At 41.1% G+C, this 20,219-nt stretch overlaps 1 protein-coding gene across 1 annotated transcript in view; it reads left to right on the plus strand.

The window, feature by feature from the left end:
• lrp12 (low density lipoprotein receptor-related protein 12) overlaps positions 1-10,855 on the plus strand; it is a 66,076-nt gene extending 55,221 nt beyond the window's left edge. The window contains exon 7 of the mRNA XM_080193730.1: positions 9,526-10,855. Within this exon, the coding sequence (XP_080049856.1) occupies positions 9,526-10,407 (882 nt within the window). The 3' untranslated portion in view covers positions 10,408-10,855. The remainder of the gene's footprint in view (positions 1-9,525) is intronic.
• Positions 10,856-20,219: the final 9,364 nt, after the last annotated feature.

Genomic DNA, 20,219 nt, shown 5'->3' on the forward strand with positions numbered 1-20,219 from the left:
TTGCATATCTGCTGCCAGGACCAAATGTAAATCAAGTCAAATAACAGGCTAGGGGGAATAATTAAACTGAGGGAGAAAAGACCGGTTTAAAAAAGCGACAGAATTCAGTTAATAATGGATGGGAGAGTGTTGAACTGACATGGTCATTCCTTGGTGATTGGATGATAGAATTCTGCCAGCACAGTGAAGCAGGGAGTCATTGGCATACTGAGATCATTCTGCGAATGGCACAACCCTGATGGCATAGAAGGAGGGATCGAATCAGGATGAAGTTTAGATATTAAATGCACAAATTGGGATTTGAGGATGTAACAGTTCAAATCGAATGAAATTTGGCACATGGAGAGCAGGAAGACATTTTCCACATGTGCAGCTATTGGATTTGGTGCTTGCAGAAATTATAACTAAAGTTACAATGTATGAGCTTATCATTACAGAGCTACTCAAAGTGACAATAGGCATATACATAATGGAAAAAGGCGCTTTCACGCTAATGCGACTTTGGCAATATTTTCTGCCAAACCTGCCTGACACTGACGGGAGTGAAAAATTCCAGACCATGACTTCAACTTTTCTGACAAACTGGTCATTTGCTTTTTCACAAGTGCATTTTATGTTGCATTATGTGGTATTAAATATACTACATCAACTGCATTACCCTTATCAACCCTCTATATTATCTTATAACTCAGTCAACTTAGTTAAACATTCATGCAAGGTTTCCTTTATTAACCTGCATTAGTGCAAGTAACTGTTCTATTCAGCCTGGATTATCGTTTCTACAAGATTTTCCACCACTAAGAGTAAACTTACTGGACTGCAGTGGCTATGTTTATCTTTGCACCCTTTTATGAACAAGGGTACAACATTTGCTGGAAAAAAACACGTTGAATCTTTTTATCTTGCATTCATCAGTCCACTTCACAAGCATACCAATCTAAGGGGAAAATAATTTATTATTTAAGAAGTGAAGGCTGTTTGGTTGGCAAGTCGACTCTGGTGAAGGCGTTGCCATGGAGAATGCACTGTTTATGGTGGTGACGTGGAGATTTGTCTATGTTCCCAATAACTGCTTCTTGGAAGAAAATTATGGAGCACTAGTTGATCAGGTTGAAGTGGGGAATGTCACAGTCAGTTCAGGGATTTATTGGACATGGGGGAGAAAGCTCATAAATGGAGAATGAGTAAATTTTGGATGTGCATGTTCAACAATGGGCAAATGCTCAAAGATATCAGATACAGTGTGAAGAGAAAGCTGTCTTGCGTCTGCCCAAGGGATCAGTTGGACACTGAAAGAATTGATATATTTCATTTTATTTCCAGATTTTAAAACATACTTGGTTTATTTATTTGTACCAGTATAGTTTCTCGCAGAGAACAGTTAGTGTTTACATCATAAAACACCCAAAGCATTTCACAGGAGCAATTACCAAGCAAAGTTATCAGCAAGCCACAAAAGTATTAGTACAAATAAATGGGCTATAAGAAACATCTTAGAAGAGGACACGGTGGCACAGTGGTTAGCACTGCTACTTCACAGTGCCAGGGACCTGGGTTCAATCCTAGCCTCGGGTCACTGTCTGTGTGGGATTTGCACTTTCTCCCTGTATCTGTATAGGTTTCCTCCAGGCGCTCCAATTCCCTCTCTCAGTCCAAAGATGTGCAGGTTAGGTTGATTGGCCATGCTAAATTGCCTCTTAGTGTCAGGGGAATTAGGAGGGTAAATATAGGGTTACAGGGATAGGACCTGGTTGGAATTGTTGGTCCTGGCTCAATGGGCCAAATGGCCTCCTTCTGCACTGTAGCTTTTATGATTCAATGAGAAAATTAGAGGGATGGCGAGGTTTAGAAAGGAACCATGTCAGAGAACCATTAAGACTCCGAAGGAGACTATTTGACCCATTGAGTCCGTGTCAGCTATCTATAGAGCAATGCATTTGGCCTACAGGTTGCTTTCCCTCAAGTGCCTTTCCAAGCAATATGTGAAGTTGTTTGTTATGTAGCATCAGTGGTAGCATGCAAAGTAAGATCTCACAAACAGCAAAGAAATGAATGACCAGATAATCCATAATTATTGGATGGGAAACAAGCCAGGACCATTGGATGAGTTCTCTGCCTTTTAAATGGTGCCATGGAATCTTTTGTAGGCTGTCTATGACTCTTCATCAGAAAGGCACCATCTCTGACCATATAGCAACTGAATTTATAATAGATTTTGTTATTTCGCTGTGAAAGTTGAGAACTATTGCACATTTTTGCCTTTATCTTTCAGTACTTTGATATCCAGAGCACTGCTTGTGCAGTTCAGACTGGCTAACTATAGGAACGTACATGACTGATCTGTGCATGTTGAAACAAATCAGAAAATGCAAACTTCTGAATATCAATTCTTTTGTTACGGTTTTAAATTCAAACTATCTTCTTAGCCTCTGCATTGATTGAAGATACAGTAAGTGGTCTCACAACACCAGGTTAAAGTCCAACAGGTTTATTTGGTAGCACGAGTTTTCAGAGCATTAACCCTTCATCAGGTGAGTGAAGAGTTTGATTCACAAACAGGGCATATATAGACACAAACTCAATTACAAGATAATGGTTGGAATGCATCTGTTGAATCACATTCCAACCATTACCTTGTACTTGAGTCTGTGTCTGTATATGCCCTGTTTGTGAACTGAACTCTCCACTCCCTTGATGAAGGGGCAACGCCCCAGAAGCTCGTGCTATCAAATAAACTTGTTAGACTTTAATCTAGTGTTGTGAGACTACTTACTGTGCCTACCCCAGTTCAATGCCGGCAATTCCACATCATCGAGTGAAGATAGTTTATTTTATTTATTAGTATCACAAATAGGCTTACATTAACACTGCAATCAAGTTGCTATGAAACTCCCTAAGTTGCCACACCCAGGTGCCTGTTGGGTACACTGAGGGAGAATTTAGCATGACCAGTGCACCTAACCAGCATGTCTTTTGGACTGTGGGAAGAAACCCTAGGACCTGGAGGAAATCTGCGCAGACATGGGGAGAACGTACAGACTCCACATAGTCACCCAAGCCAGGAATCGAATCTGGGTTCCTGGTGCTGAGAGGCAGCAGTGCCATCTACATCCTACCAGCTTGATTTGCTTGCGTCTATAACTAGAGGGAAGAAGAGACAATATTTTGAGACTGAGCTTTGTGAGAAAACTCCTGATGAAAGTTTAACCAGGGAGTGAGTGAGCTGCAGCACAGACTGTAGCTGTAGATCAGAAAAAGTTTAAAGAAAAAGAAACAAATACAAGGAAAAGTTGCATTTATGTAGGGCTTAAGGAACCACAGGAAGGTTTAAAGAGATTACAGCAACTTGATTGCTTTACAAGTGAAGCTGCTTGTTATGTAACAACCGTGGTAGTGTGCACATTGAGATCCCACAAGCAGCAAAATGAATGACCAGACAATCCATATTTGGTGGATGAGCGTTAAGCCCGGACAATGGGAGAGTTCTCTTCCCTTTGCATAGTGCCATGGAATCTTTTATAAGCTATCTATGAACCTTCTGTTTAGCTACACATCAGAAAGGCACCACCTCTGATACTATAGCAACTGAATTTATCATGATAGATTTTGTTATTTCATTGCAGAAGCTGGGAACTATTGCCCTCTTTGCCTTGCTCCTCATGTATATATGTGTCCCCTGGTCATTTTATTGTCAGCTAATAGGTGCAGCTTTTCTTCGTTCAACTTTTCTAAATCTGTCATAATATTGTATAAAGTTGATGTAATAATGTTTGTGTTTGGGGTCTGGGCACAGCCATCAATGGTGGAGGAATGAAAATTGCATATGAGTTCAGATTTGAAGGAATGCAGAGATTTCAGATGATAACAGGGCTGAACAAGTTTAGAGAGATGGGAAGAAGCAAGGCCAAGGTGGGATTTGAAAACTTAGGATGAGGATTTTTCAATAAGGCATTGATTATGTAGGTCAATAAGATCAAGATGATGGGTGAACGTGATTTGCTGCAGTGAGGATACAGATAGAAGAGTTTTGGGTGAGCACTGGTTTGCAAAGGCTGGCCAGGAAAACATTGCAGTAGTTGAATCCAGGAGTTACAAAGGCATTGATGAGAGCTTTAGCCATGACAACACCTCATACTTATCTAGAACCTCTAATATGATTAAAAAGTCCCAAGGCATCTTGCTGGAATGTCACACAGCTTAATTTGGCATCAAGCCCAATAAGAAAATACTGGGGCAGATGACGCAAAGCTTGGTCAAAAGATGATGTTTCAAGGAGTCTCTTTAAGGAGAAAGGAGAGGTAGAAAGGAGATGTTTGGAGAAGGAATCCCAGAGCTGTGGCTCTTGATAGTGAAGATATAACCACTAATGGTGGAACAGTTAAAATTGGGGGTAGAATTAAAGGAGTGCAGATATCTTGGAGGGTTCTGGAGTTGGAGGAGGTTATAGAGGTATGGGAGGGAAAGGCTATAAAGGGATTTGAAAACTTGGATGGGGATGACTGGCTCTGGTGGGCAGTAGCCTATACTGTGCATATGTGTACGTTGAGTGATATTTTTAACGAGGTGTCAAACCAGAATTGCTAGGATGTTATTTATCCTGAATAGTGAGGAAACACTCAAATAAATTGTCACTCAAGTTATTGATTCCTATTCTTAAATAGATTTACACCAATGCTGTGACTCTATAGCCTTGTGATTCCTTTTTCATTGTGTTAGATAGTTGGAATTCGAGAAAGAATGATATCCTGAACTTGTGAAAATGAATAAGGAGTCCCTGAGAACCAAAACTTTCTCCCCGAATCTCAGAAGTAACTCTTGAGGGAGAGGGAATGGAGTAGTGGACCTCATGTTAAACCTTTATAAATCTCTGCTTCACCCACAGAGTATTGTGTCCAATTCTGGGCAGCACATTTTAGAAGGACATGTCAGTGATACAGATGAGATTTCCTTGAATGATTCCAAGGATGAAGGACTTCAGTTATGTGCTGAGACTGGAGAAGCTACAATTGTTCTCCATGGAGCTGGGAAGATAAAAGGGAAATTTAATACAGGTGTTTAAAATCAAAAGGTTCTGATGGAGTAAATAAGGAGCAACTATATTTGCAGCATATATAAATGATCTGGAGGAAAATGTGAGTGGTCTGATTAGTAAGTTTGCAGATAACATGAAGATTGATGGAGTTGCTGATAGTGCCTGGTGTTGTCAGACTTTTCACAGTGCCAGGATTGTCAGAGGATACAACAGGATATAGATAGATTGGAGACTCTGGGCACAGAAATGGCAGATGGAGTTTAATCCCGACAAATGTGAGGTAATGCGTTTTCGTGTATCGAATTTAGATGTGAATTATAATGTAAATGGCAGAACCCTTAGGAACATTAACATAACTAGAGGGATCTGAATGTGCAGGTCCACAGTTCCCGAAAAGTGGCCAAGGTGATGAAGATGGGATTTGGCATGCTTGCCTTCATCAGCTGAGGCATTGAGAAGAAGAGTTGGGAAATCATGATGTAGCTATATAAAACCGTGGTTAGGCTGCATTTGAAGCACTGCATGCAGTTCTGGTCACCACACTATCAGAAGGACGTGGAAGCTTTGGGGAGACTGCAAAGAAAGTTCATTAGGCTGATGCCTAGTCTTGTGGGTGTTGACTATGAGGCGAGGTTGAATAAACTAGGATTGTTTTCACTGGAAAGATGGAGGCTGAGGGGAGACCTGATAGAGCTCTACAAAATTATGAGAGACATAGACAGGGTAGATAGTCAGAGGCTTTTTCCAAGGGGGAGTGTCAATTATAAGGGAGCACAGGTTCAAGTTAAGATGTGGAAATGTTGAGGGAGATGTGCAAGGGAAGTTTTTGACACAGAGTGACGGATGCCTGCAAGGGCAGAAATTTTTTTAGTTTAGTTAGAGCATCATGATTGGCAAAAGGGCCAGTTCCTGTGCAGTACATTTCTTTGTTGTTTCCTCTGGCAGGAGGGATGGTAACCAGAGGGCACAGATTGAAGGTATTTGGCAAAAGGAAGTGGTGGAATGAGAGACATGTTTTTACGCAGCAAGTTGTTATGGTGATTTGGAATGCGCTGCACAAAGGGCAGGTACAGCGGATTCAATAGTAACTTTCAAAAGGGAATTCGATAAATACTTAAAGGAAAGAAAGTTTTGTGGGCTATTGGAAAAGCCTTGGAAGTAGGACTAATTGGATATCATATTTGTAGTGATAAATGGAATGTCAACTTTCTATGCTTTAAGATCCTTTTAATCCCTGATACAATGGACAGAATCTTCAACTGCAAGTAGATAGAACCATTTTTGATTTAACTGTTGATCTCTATTAAAATTGTTGGTTGATCATCTATATTTATATGACTATTAAAGTTCAAAAGCTCCAACACTTGAATTAAATTTTGACACCTTTGTTATGAGTTTTCTCTTGGATTGTATGGCATAGGAATTTTCAGGACATTTTGCAATAGAAAACTGCACATCACTCAAACGTTTTAATAGACAATTGGAAATTTCTTTGAATGTTGTGATTAGCAAGTACAAGAGGATTAACCAACTCATGAAATGCAATAGTGTTCAACTCTTGTAATGGATTGTTTGTATTAGATCAGGATATCAACTAGAGTTGTTAATTATTTAGAATGATTTGGCAAACTGAGAAAATTAGTGTCTCGGTGAAGTTGAGCATTTTAGTTCAATTTAATCAAGATTAGTATTTGCCATTTGGGTGTTTTGCATTGAAAAATTCAAACATGGCAAGTTTATTCGTGCAGTACATAGCTGTACTGCTAACACACGCAGGCACAAAATGCAAACTCTGGGTTTGTCTTAATTATGACTATTCTGTGAATTATGAACCCAGCTGGATGAAGTTTGACCAATTTGTGGAGTGTGTGTGTTTCATTATTAATTATGTAAAATAGGTTAAAAAGTAAAGTCGTCATAGTCCCAGATGACCATAGGTTGCTCTCCCCTTTGAGGGGGTGATTTAACTTGAGGATCACCATATCTCAGGCAAGGGGCAAGGTTGAGAAGGCAAGTTTTTGTGAATAACCTCAGCCGGTACAGAAATTGAAACCCCGTTCTTTGCATCACAGGCCAGCCGTCTAGCCAACTGAGCTAACTGATTCCCCAACATTAGCCATGTAGAGTTGCCTGAAATCTATTAGAAGGGAGCACTCAGGATCAGAGTGAAGCTGGGCAATTTGATTGGATTTTTCTTGCCCTGTTGAAGAAACATTACTTGCATTGCAGTCATTTCATCAGCAGAAAAGATCATAATCATTGAAAGACCCTGTAACTGCAATTAAACAAAAGTGCAGGATATCTGATGCAGACCGTAAGTTAAAGGAGCAAACACTCTGCCAACTGACCCTTTTAAAACATAGGGTTCTCAATTAATGCAGGAATAAGGTAAAATTCCTCGCTGCTTCAACCCCTTCCATCTTTGGCACTGCTGTCCTGAGGCCTGCTGCCACCTTTGTCCTGGAAATTCATAGAGATATGGAAATCGGGAAGGTTCCTGGGTCCTGCTCCCTCCAACATTTAAATGCAACATGGTGAACAAGATTTAAGAGACCGTATCCCTGGGATAGAGGAGGAGGGAAAAGTACTGCTGGTGGGGCTCACAACCCGATTTTACAACTCTTCATTTTCTAGATTTTGCAAGGTATGGGAGAGGAAAAATCTAGCATGGTGTACCAGGCAGCTGGATCAAAGAAAGGAAAGAAAGACAATAGTTTTGAAAGGCATTTACATAGGAAGTTAAAAAGTATATATCAAAAGTATTTGGATAAAGTAGCATGCTTCTCAGATACAGCAAATTAGTTGGGATAGTACAGAAAATGTAAACCATTAAAAAAAACACTATTTATATATTTCAGCTACTTTCAGATTTACAAATAGGTAATAACCAGTAATTACAGTTATATAAATTCAGCACCTTAGTTTTGAAACTCACCAAATTAGTTTTAATATTTACAATAGATTAATATAGGAGCTCCCAGTACAGCACACATTTCCCTTTGATAAGTAGTTGTTTCAAAGTGTTTATCTTTTCCTTGTTAATTATAGATATAGTAATTACAATATTAGTTTAAACTCCTGTGGTGCTGCATCATGTTTGTACTTTTATTCAGTGTCTTGTGGGTGTGAAATTTCATTTATCAAAGCAAAACCTGAAGATAGCAGTGTAGTATAAGTTAATGCCACCTACACTTCAGCTGTTCAACATAAATAAAAAGGGTTTTCTTTATTGTTCAGGATTAATAGTTGTATATGAATGCTTGATTGTTCACTTTACTTCAACAATCAGGTAAGTGCTCTGGGATTTGAAGTTGGATGCCCGGAGTCATCCTTGCATGTTTTCAGCCTTCAGATGCACGAACATGAGTTTTTAGAAGGTCTTGTGGTGCAGAGCATCTGAATCAGAAACTCCAGGTCAAATGCCATCCTGAGGCCATACATTTTATACTGCAGCCAAATAGACTATCAACATGCAAATCCTTCCAACACACGCCAGTAGCAGGGTAGAGCAGGACAGATTTCTGGTCATCCATGAGATGGAAAGTAAGCTGGTACCTCTGCTATCTCTATCCATAGATCCAGATTGCAACATGTGTGTAAATGTATGTTACCATAGCAACTCTTGACTCCCTGAGTGATCTATAACATGACACCACCACTACATGAATTTTGCCTGTTTAATTCCCAGTAACTTGCTAGTTTTTGCGGTATCATCCTCTGCATATTCTCTGATTGGAAACATATGATTTAAAAATACATTCATTTTGTGACTTTTATCTGTACTGTATTTCTTTTGAAGACTTCAGTTCATAAAATAATACAAATGTCTAGTGGACTGCCATCTCCATTACATAACTTACACTGTAATTTCCCTGATGTGACATGTGCACAGTTTAATGTGGGGATTGAAATTATGTGAATCTGGAAAACTGTAAACTTCTCATGTGATAACCATCACCACTACATTAACTTGCAGCATTGGAAGTCAGTTTTAAACCCTATTCTAAAACATGACTATACTGAAAATGTTGGTGTAATTGGGATCCATTTTGTTCTTTATTAAATTCTATACAAATCTTCTTTTTAACTACTTTTTAATTTTGAAAGCAGTTCGCTAAATGATCTATTGTTTTGAAGTGTAAACTCTGAAAGCTGGGTTTAAAAAGAAAACTGTCAATCAATGTGTATGGATAGGAGGCAGGAAGTGCTGGATGTATACAACAACCCAGTCAGCACCTAATATAAAAAAATGGTTTTGGATTCATCAGACTTGTCATAAATATCTTAACATATAACTTAATGTTCTTCCTTCACTCAACAGAACCACAATAAATTAACTACTTTTTGGTACATTAATGTTTGTAAAATGTTTTATTATTATTTTTGGGGCAATAAGTTGCTTGAGGATTTTGAGAGGTGTGATATGGGGCCTTATAAATTAAAGTTTTTATAGGATTTACTTCTGAACCTAGTTTTGTTCAATTACTTTTTAGGCATCTATTTTGGAAAACCTCCGATTGGCAGTGCGGTCACAACTTGGATTGACCTCATTTCGATCCAATACATCCAGTAGGCGATCTAACCTGTGGAACCGTGTCTTTAGCTTTGCAAGATCCAGGAATTCGGGATCTCTGGCACTTGTATCAACAGATGGAGGTGATGCTGCTGGTGAGCAAAATGTTACAAGGGAACCAGAAAGGAACAGTCTGCACAGAAGTCTACTGGCACTGGACTCTGATGAAGCAGATAGAGATGGTGAACAGAGAGATATGCCAGGTGCAGTTGGTGGTGTAGCAGCCCCTCTACCTCAAAAGGCTGCACCAACCTCTGCAGTAGAAGCTGGTGTAGTAGCAACAGGGATTTCTGCTGGCTGCCACACTAATATTGCCACTGAAGTAGTCCCCTCACAATCGAGAAGTTCAGAGCAGCCAAGCATTAGTCCAGCAAGACAGCAGTTGAGCAGTGCCCTGAGCAGGGTAACTCAGAGTTTACGCTGGGTGCGGTTTTCTATTGGGCGATATAGTTCAACAGGTCAGAACCAGAGTCCCTTGCGACAGCTTGATAATGGAGTGCATGGAAGAGATGATGATGATGATGATGATGATGATGATGTTGAATTGTTAATTCCAATTTCTGAAGCCGCATCCGATATGGATGCGAGGGACCGTTGCAGACCAATAACTGAGCCTAGCCCCAATAGGGTACAGGGAACTAGACAACATTATGTTTCAACTCCTCACAGAGAACAGTCCAACAATAGAGATGGACCTTGTGAGCACTGTGGAATAGTCCATACAGCCCAGATACCTGAAGAGTGCCTCGAAGTAACACTGAAGAGTGAAGCCAGTGATGATGAATCCTTGCTTGTCTGCTAGATGTGCAATACATCGACTAATTTTATTTAAGTTCCTGTCGGTACAGTGCATATTGTGACTTTTAAGTTCTTTTGGTACTTGAAAAGAAAACTGGATTTGTCTGACTGTGTGATGCAATATTTATTTACTTTGGTTTATGGGAGCCAACTAAGTGCATGGTAACCTGTTCCATGCATTCTTTTTGGTTTGTATCATGCATTCAAGCTATGTACGTATAAATTTGTTTTAATATGTAAAATGAAAATAAATAATAACTTAAGTTTCTGCATTTACACTTCCTTTTACTAGCTGTTTCTAAAATATTGCCTTTATTTATTCATTTTGTCATAAATTGCATGTTTTATGATTTTTAACTGTTAAACTTGTTAGGTGCCCTGAAAACTCAGTCGGGAACATGAAGAATAATGTAAACACAAATAAAAAATGACTTTTACATTACCAAAGGTAATTTTTGCTACTGCTCCCTTTTTCTGTTTTCCTCCATGCATCAAAAGAATCCCACAGAAGGAGAAACATTTGTTCAGGTGCATTTATATCTATCGTGACTCTGAAGCGTTACTTTCACTTAAATGAGTTGAAATATTTTGTCTTATCTTAACATTATCAAAGACTTCCTGATAGAGCCATGCCATTTGAAGATGGGCTTGTGATGATGTATGTAAATGAACATTCTGCATAAAATATTTGAAGTAGCTGTGTCTCTGGGCTCCAGGTAAGCTTTGTAAATAATAGTTTTTTAAAACTCATTTTGTTTTCTGGATTGGTTCAAATATAAACCCAAGAATGGCGGTCAGCCAGACTACTACTGGGGGAAAAAGTAGACTTACAAATGAACTTCTTGGCACATTTGAGGATTAAATCCTACCACTTTATATTCTGAGTGAGTTAAAACATTCAATTCACATCTCCATTCTTGGGTTCACTGTTGCTGTTGAGCTTGGAACAGATTATTTGCAAATGAGAATTATCAAACAATGAATCTCTGTTTTCCAACTCCCCTGTTATCCTATGCATCCAATTCTAGGCAAGAACCTGGCCAGAATTAATTGAGCTATATCCAAGAGTCTGTTATTTCTGCACTGAATTTAGCTCAACCTGCTGGAACTTGTTTGTTGTGATTTGGGAGTGTTTCTGTTTTTATTACTCAAATGAGGTAAATGGGAGTTCACAGAGCAGTCTTTTTATGTTTCAGGTGTTGAAGATTGGACTGAGCATTTTTTTTTAGTGATAATTTGTTTTTCTATTTAGACTCTGATTTGTTGCTACATGGATGAGAAATACACAATTTGAATACAAAAACTGACCTAAACTTGGATGGTGAATTGAGGCAATTTGCAATGCCAACATACATTGTTTATCATATAAATCATAGAATCCCTACAGTGCAGAAAGGCTATTTGGCCCATCAAGTCTGTATCGACCACAGACCCTACCCCCATATCCCTACACATCTACCCTCTAATCCCTCTAATTTACCCATCTCAGGACACTAAGGGGCAGCTTTTAGCATGGCCAATCAACCTAACCCACACATCTTTGGACTGTGGGAGCAAACCGGACCACCTGGAGGAAATCCACGTAGACACTGGGAGAACATGCACACTCCACACAGACAGTTACCTCAGGCCAGAATCGAACCCGGATCCCTGGAATTGTGAGGCAGTAGTGCCAACCACTGTGCTGCCGGACATTGAACCCACTGTGAAGTTGCCCAGGAATTCTCACTATTTTGCATAAAATTAACCTCTGATGCAGCACCAAGATGGGAAATGATTTATGATAGAAGCTGTATTGGGAAGGCTTTCTTCTACAAATTGTTTTTAAAAGTAAACTTGCTAAACACTCTCTTCCTCATCCATCCCGGATACAGAACTACAAAAATGTAACAGGTTCTGAGCAAGTGAAAGGGAGAATGGAAGATCAAAAGGAAAAATCTGTGATAGGGTGGAGAGCACGAGAGATTAAATGGCAAAGGCTTTCATGGTACAAAAGCCACAGGGAGTGGTAAAGGGTATGGTTAAAAAGTACAGTAAAATAAAGCAAAATGTATGTCCAGATGAGATGTAAGTGGCTTGAAGGCCATAGAAAGTGAAGGAATAAAGAAATTAGAAAAATCTGAACTGAGCATTAAAAAAAGAAACGAAATTCAAGCAGAAGTTATAATCTAAAATCATTAAACCTGATAGTTCAGTGCTGACGTGGAGTAACAAATGATTTCATTTTTATACATTAATAGCTCTGGAATACACAAACTTAGATATGAGAGCCTTTTTTAGGAATGATGGGAAATGTTGCCAACATGGTAGGTATAATTGGTACGTAGCCGCTAATGTGAAAACCCAGCTGAAGATCATTAGTCATAAAACTTAATGGCCTTCACAGTTTGGGTGAACAAGGTCCTAAAGAGAAAAGGAAACCAACATGGTGAAATTAGGCCCTAGATACTTATAAAGCTCCTGAAGCCAACAGCTGAGATGCAGCATGGATCGTTCCACTCATTGATTAGATTATGATGTATGTGCTAAAGCAACATCAGTGATTGAGGACTGTACCAAGCAGTGTATTGGAATGTGAGCATCAAGAACTATAAAACTGTGACACAGACTTTGCTTTCAGAATATACCTGATCTAACCAGCAAATCAAAATCCTTGTTAACTGGAAGCTTGGAGATGCCAAGTCAAAAGGTGATTTTCATTGTAACACTGCAGCAGGCCACTTCCCCAATTTTTTTCCAAATCTTCATATGATTGGGATAGATGCAGGAAGTTGCTTTCTGGAATATGTGTAAATGGAGCTGGCAGCTTTAACCTCATTACCAATGGAGCATATGTATTTCCTGGTTCAAGAGCGGCAAACTTGGAATTGGGTGATCTATCCCACCTATTTTGATTGGAATACAGTTACGGTTCACAAGGTTTAGATTTATCACCGATCCCTAATTGTTCTAGAGAAGGTGGTGAACTGCCCTCCCAAAACTGTAGTCTGTATTGAAAGTACTGTCACAGTGCAGTTAGTTAGGGAGTTGCACGATTTTGACCAAATGATAATGGAATAGCAATGTATTTTCATATATGGATGGAATATGACTTAGAGGGGAGCTTGCAGCTGGTGCTGTTCCCATGCGCCTGCTGCCTATGCCCTTTTTAATTGGTAGGGATCTCGTGTTAGCCTGGAGGAATTGCTGCAGTGTATTGTGAGTCGATAACCACTACTGTCACTGAGTCAGTGTTGGATGGGGTGTTAATCAAGTGGGCTGCTTTGTCCTATAATGTTGACCTTTTTGAATGTGTTGGAGCTGCAATTATGCAGGCATGTGGGCAATATCCTAGCACACCTCTGACATGTGCCTTGTAGTTGATGGACAGGCTCTTGTTGAGTCAGATGATGAGTCATTCACCACAGAATATCGAGGCCTTAAGCTGCTCATGTAGCCACGATCTTTATTTAACTGGATCAACTAAGTTTTTTACAGAAAGTGGCAGTGTCCACATAAGCATTAAAAGGGCAGTGAAATTGGAGATCAAACCCAGAAAATTGCTGGGGCATTAATATGAATCACAATCTTTTCTGTTTTAAGCAGAACTTTTTATCACTGCATCCATTCAACATGCATGTGGAGTATCTTTTGAGAGCAATTAGACTCTGCAGGGCTTTCATTTTGATTAGATGACTGAAATCAATACTTATGCTGTGACTGGATCTCTCATAAAATGTCTGCTATACTTGGTCAGAATATTGATTCTTAGAATGTTAATTGTGGATAGCTGCAATTCTGTGTGTAATCGTTCTCCAGAGTTTAAAACAAAATATGTTTAGCTTTTTACTTTGAGATTTAGACGGTTTTAAGATTATAATTTTCAGGCAGTACTGATATTTTCTTGTACATCAGTATGTGATGGTGATGAATCTTAATGCTGTGTGTTCTGCTCAAACAATTGTTGGCTTCATAGGATGTTTTTTCCATCCCCAGCTCCAAGCTTTTTAATTTATTTTGTTTTGAATGATATGCTGATTGTGGTTATTTCTGAAAATTTGAAATTCAATTTAAGAAAATCACAAGACAAACTCCAGTTCCAATTAGCTTTTGGGTTACAGTTCATGCTTCATTTTAACATGAAAAAAATCAAGTGCAATTTTGTTCAGTCTCGTGGTTGCACGGTGAAATGATTAGAATGGACTGGACCAAAAAGATAAGTGGTTGGGCACTCTGAAATGCAATTAATGGTACAATGTACAGTTGTTTGTTCATGTTTATTTTATTTTCATGATGTTGAATTTTGCCCAGCTGTAAGTAAGAATTTTCTCTCTGAAAAACTGTGGTAAAGCATCATAAGAACATAAGAAATAGGAGCAGGAGTAGGCCATCTAGCCCTTCGAGCCTGCCCCGCCATTCAATAAGATCATGGCTGATCTGTCGTGGCTCAGTTCCACTTTCCCGCCCTCTCCCCATAACCCTTAATCCCCTCTCTTATCAAAAACCCATCAACCCGCTTCTTAAAAATATTTAGCGAGGCAGCCTCCACCACTTCAACGGGCAGAGAATTCCAGAGATTCACCACCCTTTGAGTGAAGAAGTTCCTCCTCAACTCCGTTCTAAACCGCCTCCCCTTTATCTTGAGGCTGTGCCCCCTAGTCCTACTGTCTTTTTTGAGCGGGAAGAGTCTCTCCACCTCTATCCTATCCATCCCATTCATCATCTTATACGTCTCAATGAGATCTCCCCTCATTCTTCTAAACTCTAGCGAGTACAAGCCTAGTTTATTCAGCCTCTCCTCATAGCTCAACCCCCTCAACTCCGGTATCAGCCTAGTAAACCTCCTCTGCACTCCCTCCAGGGCCAAAATATCCTTGCACAGGTGCGGCGCCCAAAACTGCACACAGTACTCCAGCTGCGGCCTCACCAATGCCCTATACAGCTGCAGCAAGACCTCCCTACTTTTATATTCAATCCCCCTCGCTATGAAGGCCAGCATCCCATTCGCCTTCCTGACCACCTGCTGCACCTGCAAGCTGGGTTTTTGCGACTCATGCACAAGGACCCCGAGGTCCCTCTGCACCGTCGCCTGCTGCAGTTTTTTGCCACGTAAGTAATAGTCCTTCCTACCACTCTTCCTACCAAAGTGGACCACCTCACACTTGCCAACATTAAATTCCATTTGCCATTTCCTGGCCCATTCGCCCAGCCTATCTAGATCCTTCTGCAGACTCTCCACACCCTCCGCACAATTTGCCTTTCCCCCAATCTTGGTGTCATCAGCAAATTTCGACACCCTGCACTCGGTTCCCTCCTCCAGATCATCTATATAAATGGTAAATAGCTGAGGCCCCAGCACCGACCCCTGGGGCACCCCACTAGTCACCAACCGCCAATCCGAATAGCACCCATTGACCCCCACTCTCTGCCTCCTATTTGACAACCAATCCTCTATCCACGCTAACACCCTACCCCCAACTCCATGTCCCCTGACCTTCTGCAATAACCTCTTGTGAGGTACCTTGTCAAACGCCTTCTGAAAATCCAGAAAGACCACATCCACCGGCTCTCCTCTATCCACTGCCCTAGACACATCCTCATAGAACTCCAGTAAATTTGTCAGACACGACTTCCCTTTAATGAAACCGTGTTGCGTCCGCCCTATCAAGCAATTCCCTTCAAGATGCCTCGCAATTTCCTGCTTAATGACGGATTCTAACATTTTACCTACCACAGACGTTAAACTAACCGGCCTATAATTCCCCGCCTTTTGCCTGGCACCCTTCTTAAACAACGGCGTAACATTAGCCGTTTTCCAATCTTCCGGCACTTCCCCGGAATCCAGCGACCGGAATCAAGACCCAAGGATTGAAGAATTGATAAATGGGGACTAATTAGTTGATGCCACACCTGAGTTTTAAATGCCTGAACATTACAAGAGCAAAGCACTAAAAGGAAAATTGTATGTAAATCAAAATGCAAAGAAGTGTACTTACTAAAGAGGAAGGCAAAAGGAAATAAAAAGAAATTGGGAGTGAATCTTTAAAAATCATCAGGTATAAAAATTGCAAAATCAAATTATCACAGTGTAAAAGAAGTGGATTTGTAGAAAACTGCATTAATAAAGCAACAAGTAAATTAGACATATGGCCACCAAAGAATGAGTATGATAAACCCACAAGCAATGACAGAAATGACATACTGAAAATCTACTTCACCTCCAGTTGTTACCAATGGAGGCAATGAAATAGACACCAACACAGGATGAGCTTATGAAATAATAATACAGAATATAAAAAGAGATTTACTTGTTGTTTCTCTCACTACCAGCCATGGACAGAGTCTGACAGATCTGTCCTTCAGGACCCAGAGATCTGTAGTTGTGCTACCAAATCACTCTTGCTGATGGACATTGAAGATCTCACCAAGAAGAAATTCTACTTTGTTACATCCACTGCTTCTTCCAAATGGTGTCCAGTCTGGAGGCATACTGACTCATCAGGTGAGGGAGGACAATGATTATAATCTACAAGACGAGACTGATTATAGGGCTGGTAGGCAGCCTCCACATCAGGTAATGCTGAAATTGGTCTGCGCACTTCAGCTATTGACTGGTTGCCACCTGATCATGGTCAGATGGCCACACTTGTATTATAACAACACCTGTTTTAAGTGTCACCGATGTGAACCACATCACATACACTAGATTCGACCCACAATGTGCACTCTTTAAAATACACACAGTGCCAGTACCTGAACTGGTGGCTTCATGAAGCTGAGAGTAACTTCCTTGCTTCATAAGTTCCTAATGCCGTGGGTCCAATATGCTTTTTCCTTGGCAGCCTCATGGTGCTATTTTCCCCTGCCTCCTCTTCTTAAAACATGGGGAGCTGTAGTTTAGTTGTTCTCTGCCAGATCTTCCTACCCTGCACATTTATGCTACCATCTATCTTATGATGAGAAGGTGCTGGTGTTGGACTGGAGTAAACACAGTAAAAAGTCTTACAACACCAGGTTAAAATCCAACAGGTTTATTTGGTAGCAAAAGCCACTAGCTTTTGGAGCACTGCCCCTTCGTCAGGTGAGTGGAGCTCTATTCACAAACAGGGCATATAAAGACACAAACTCAATTTACAAAATAATGGTTGGAATGAGAGTCTTTACAGGTAATCAAGTCTTACAGGTACGGATAATGTGAGTGGACAGAGCGTTAAGCACAGGTTAAAGAGATGCGTATTGTCTCCAGACAGGACAGTTAGTGAGATTTTGCATGTCCAGGCAATTCATGGGGGTTACCGGTACTGTGACATGAACCCAAGATCCCGGTTGAGGCCGTCTTCATGTGTGCAGAACTTGGCAATCAGTCTCTGCTCAGTGACTTTGCGTTGTCGTGTGTTATGAAGGCTGCCTTGGAGAATGCTTACCAGAAGTGCTTAACGCTCTCTCCACTCACATTGTCTGTATCTTTGTCTTGATTACCTGTAAAGACTTGCATTCCAACCATTATTTGTAAACTGAATTTGTGTCTTTATATGCCCTGTTTGTGAATAGAACTCCCACTCACCTGATAAAGGGGCACCACTCCGAAAGCTAGTGGCTTTTGCTACCAAATAAACCTGTTGGACTTTAACCTAGTGTTGTGAAACTTCTTACTGTGTTTATCCCAGTCCAACGCTGGCATCTCCACATCATGACTACCATCGGAACCACAAACTGCCAGCTTCAAGTGGTGAGGATCTCCCAGAAGATCATACATATTGACACAGACATCAAGTTTCTACAAAGATGCAAGAAAGCAGACAAGATACCAAAAGGACTACAGATCACAAACCCACTCAGGTCAACTTATAACACAGACTACGCTGAGAGACTTTGCCGTCGCACCCCTCTCACGCTCCTCAACCACCACCTACACCAGCTCTACGGCAAACACTGCTGTAGAGATAGAGTCCATATTTTCCACTTGCAATCAGGACGCAGACCAGCTGCAAAACTCTGCCAAGCAGATGAGACAAAGGAACTACACCATCTACATGCACACCAAGAACAGGAAACTTGAGAAACTCGGCATCATCACCAGCAGCAACCAAGTCTCCCGCGGTACCACAGTAGAAAACAGTACCACTGCAGGGAAGTCCATTGTCAACTTGTTGGACTACACGTTTCAACCAGATGAAATCGAAGTTCTTAGCTGAGGGCTCAATTTCTGCCCCACCACCAAAATAGACCCCACCAATCTTGCAGCAGACACAGAGGAATTCATCAGGCATACGAGGCTGCAGGAATTCTTCCACAAACCCCAACGCCAACAGCGAACACAATGAGACAGCCAATGAACCAGAACAGTCAGAGATCCACAGAGCAGCAATCAAAGCGGGAAGAGTCGAATTCGACTCCCCTAGAAGGCCGCTGCCCTTGACATGTATGCCCAAGCCATCAGGAGAGGCGTCAACACCAGATTCGTCAGCCGCACTCTCAAGACAGCCTCTAACATCACCCAAGCATAATGGAATGCCATTGGTGCTCTCAAGACCAACCGCAACATTGTCATCAAACCAGCAGACAAAGGAGGGGCCATCGTCATACTGAACAGAATGGATTACTGCAAAGAAGTAGAGCAACAACTGAACAATGGGGAAAACCACAGACCTGCCGATCTGACAGAACAGCACATCCATCAATTCAACAGACTGATCAAGGCTTTTGATCCGGACCTTCAGAGCACTTTCCGTGCTCTCATCCCACGTACTCCCTGCGTTACAGATCTCCACTGCCTCCCGAAGATACATAAGTCAAACACACCTGGCCATCCCATTGTACCGGGCAATGGGACCCTGTGCGAGAACCTTTTGGGCTATATCGAGGGCATCCTGAAACCCATTGTATGAAGAACTCCCAGCTTTTATCGTGACACTACGGACTTCCTACAGAAACTCAGCACACATGGAGCAGTTGAACCAACAGCATCCCTTGTCACAATGGATGTCTCGGCAATCTACACGAGCATCCCTCACCATGATGTTATTGCTGCAACTGCCTCAGTACTCAATGCTGACAACTGCCAGTTTCCAGATGCAATTTTACAACTCATCCACTTCATCCTGGACCATAATGTCTTCACCTTCAACAACCAGTTCTTCATCCAGACACATGGAACAGCCATAGGGACCAAATTTGCACCTCAATATGCCAACATTTTCATGCACAAGTTCGAACAAGACCTCTTTGCAGCACAGGACCTTCAGCCGATGCTATACACTAGATATATAATGACATTTTCTTCCTTTTGGACTCATGGTGAACAATCACTGAAACAATTATATGATGACATCAACAAGTTCCATCCCACCATCAGACTCATCATGGACTACTCTCTGGAATCGGTAGCATTCTTGGACACGTGCATCTCCATTAAGGACAGTCACCTTAGTACTTCACTATAACACGAGCCCACAGATGACCTCACGATGCTCCACTTCTCCAGCTTCCACCCTAAACATGTTAAAGAAGCCATACCCTATAGACAAGCCCTCCATATACAGGATCTGCTCAGATGAGGAGGATTGCAACAGACACTTCCAGACGCTGCAGGATGCCCTCATAAGAACAGGACTCATCAATCAACAGTTCCGACACACCACAACGAAAAATTGCACTGACCTCCTCAGAAGGCAAACACGGGACACAATGGACAGAGCACCCTTTCTCATCCAGTACTTCCCCAGAGCGGAGAAGCTGCGACATCTTCTCCGGAGGCTTCAACATGTCATTGATGAAGACGAACATCTCGCCAAGGCCATCCCCACACCCCCACTTCTTTCCTTCAAGCAACCACAT

Source organism: Carcharhinus amblyrhynchos, chromosome 8 (assembly GCF_965287045.1).
Source record: "Carcharhinus amblyrhynchos chromosome 8, sCarAmb.v2.hapA, whole genome shotgun sequence".
Taxonomy (NCBI): Eukaryota; Metazoa; Chordata; class Chondrichthyes; order Carcharhiniformes; family Carcharhinidae; genus Carcharhinus; species Carcharhinus amblyrhynchos.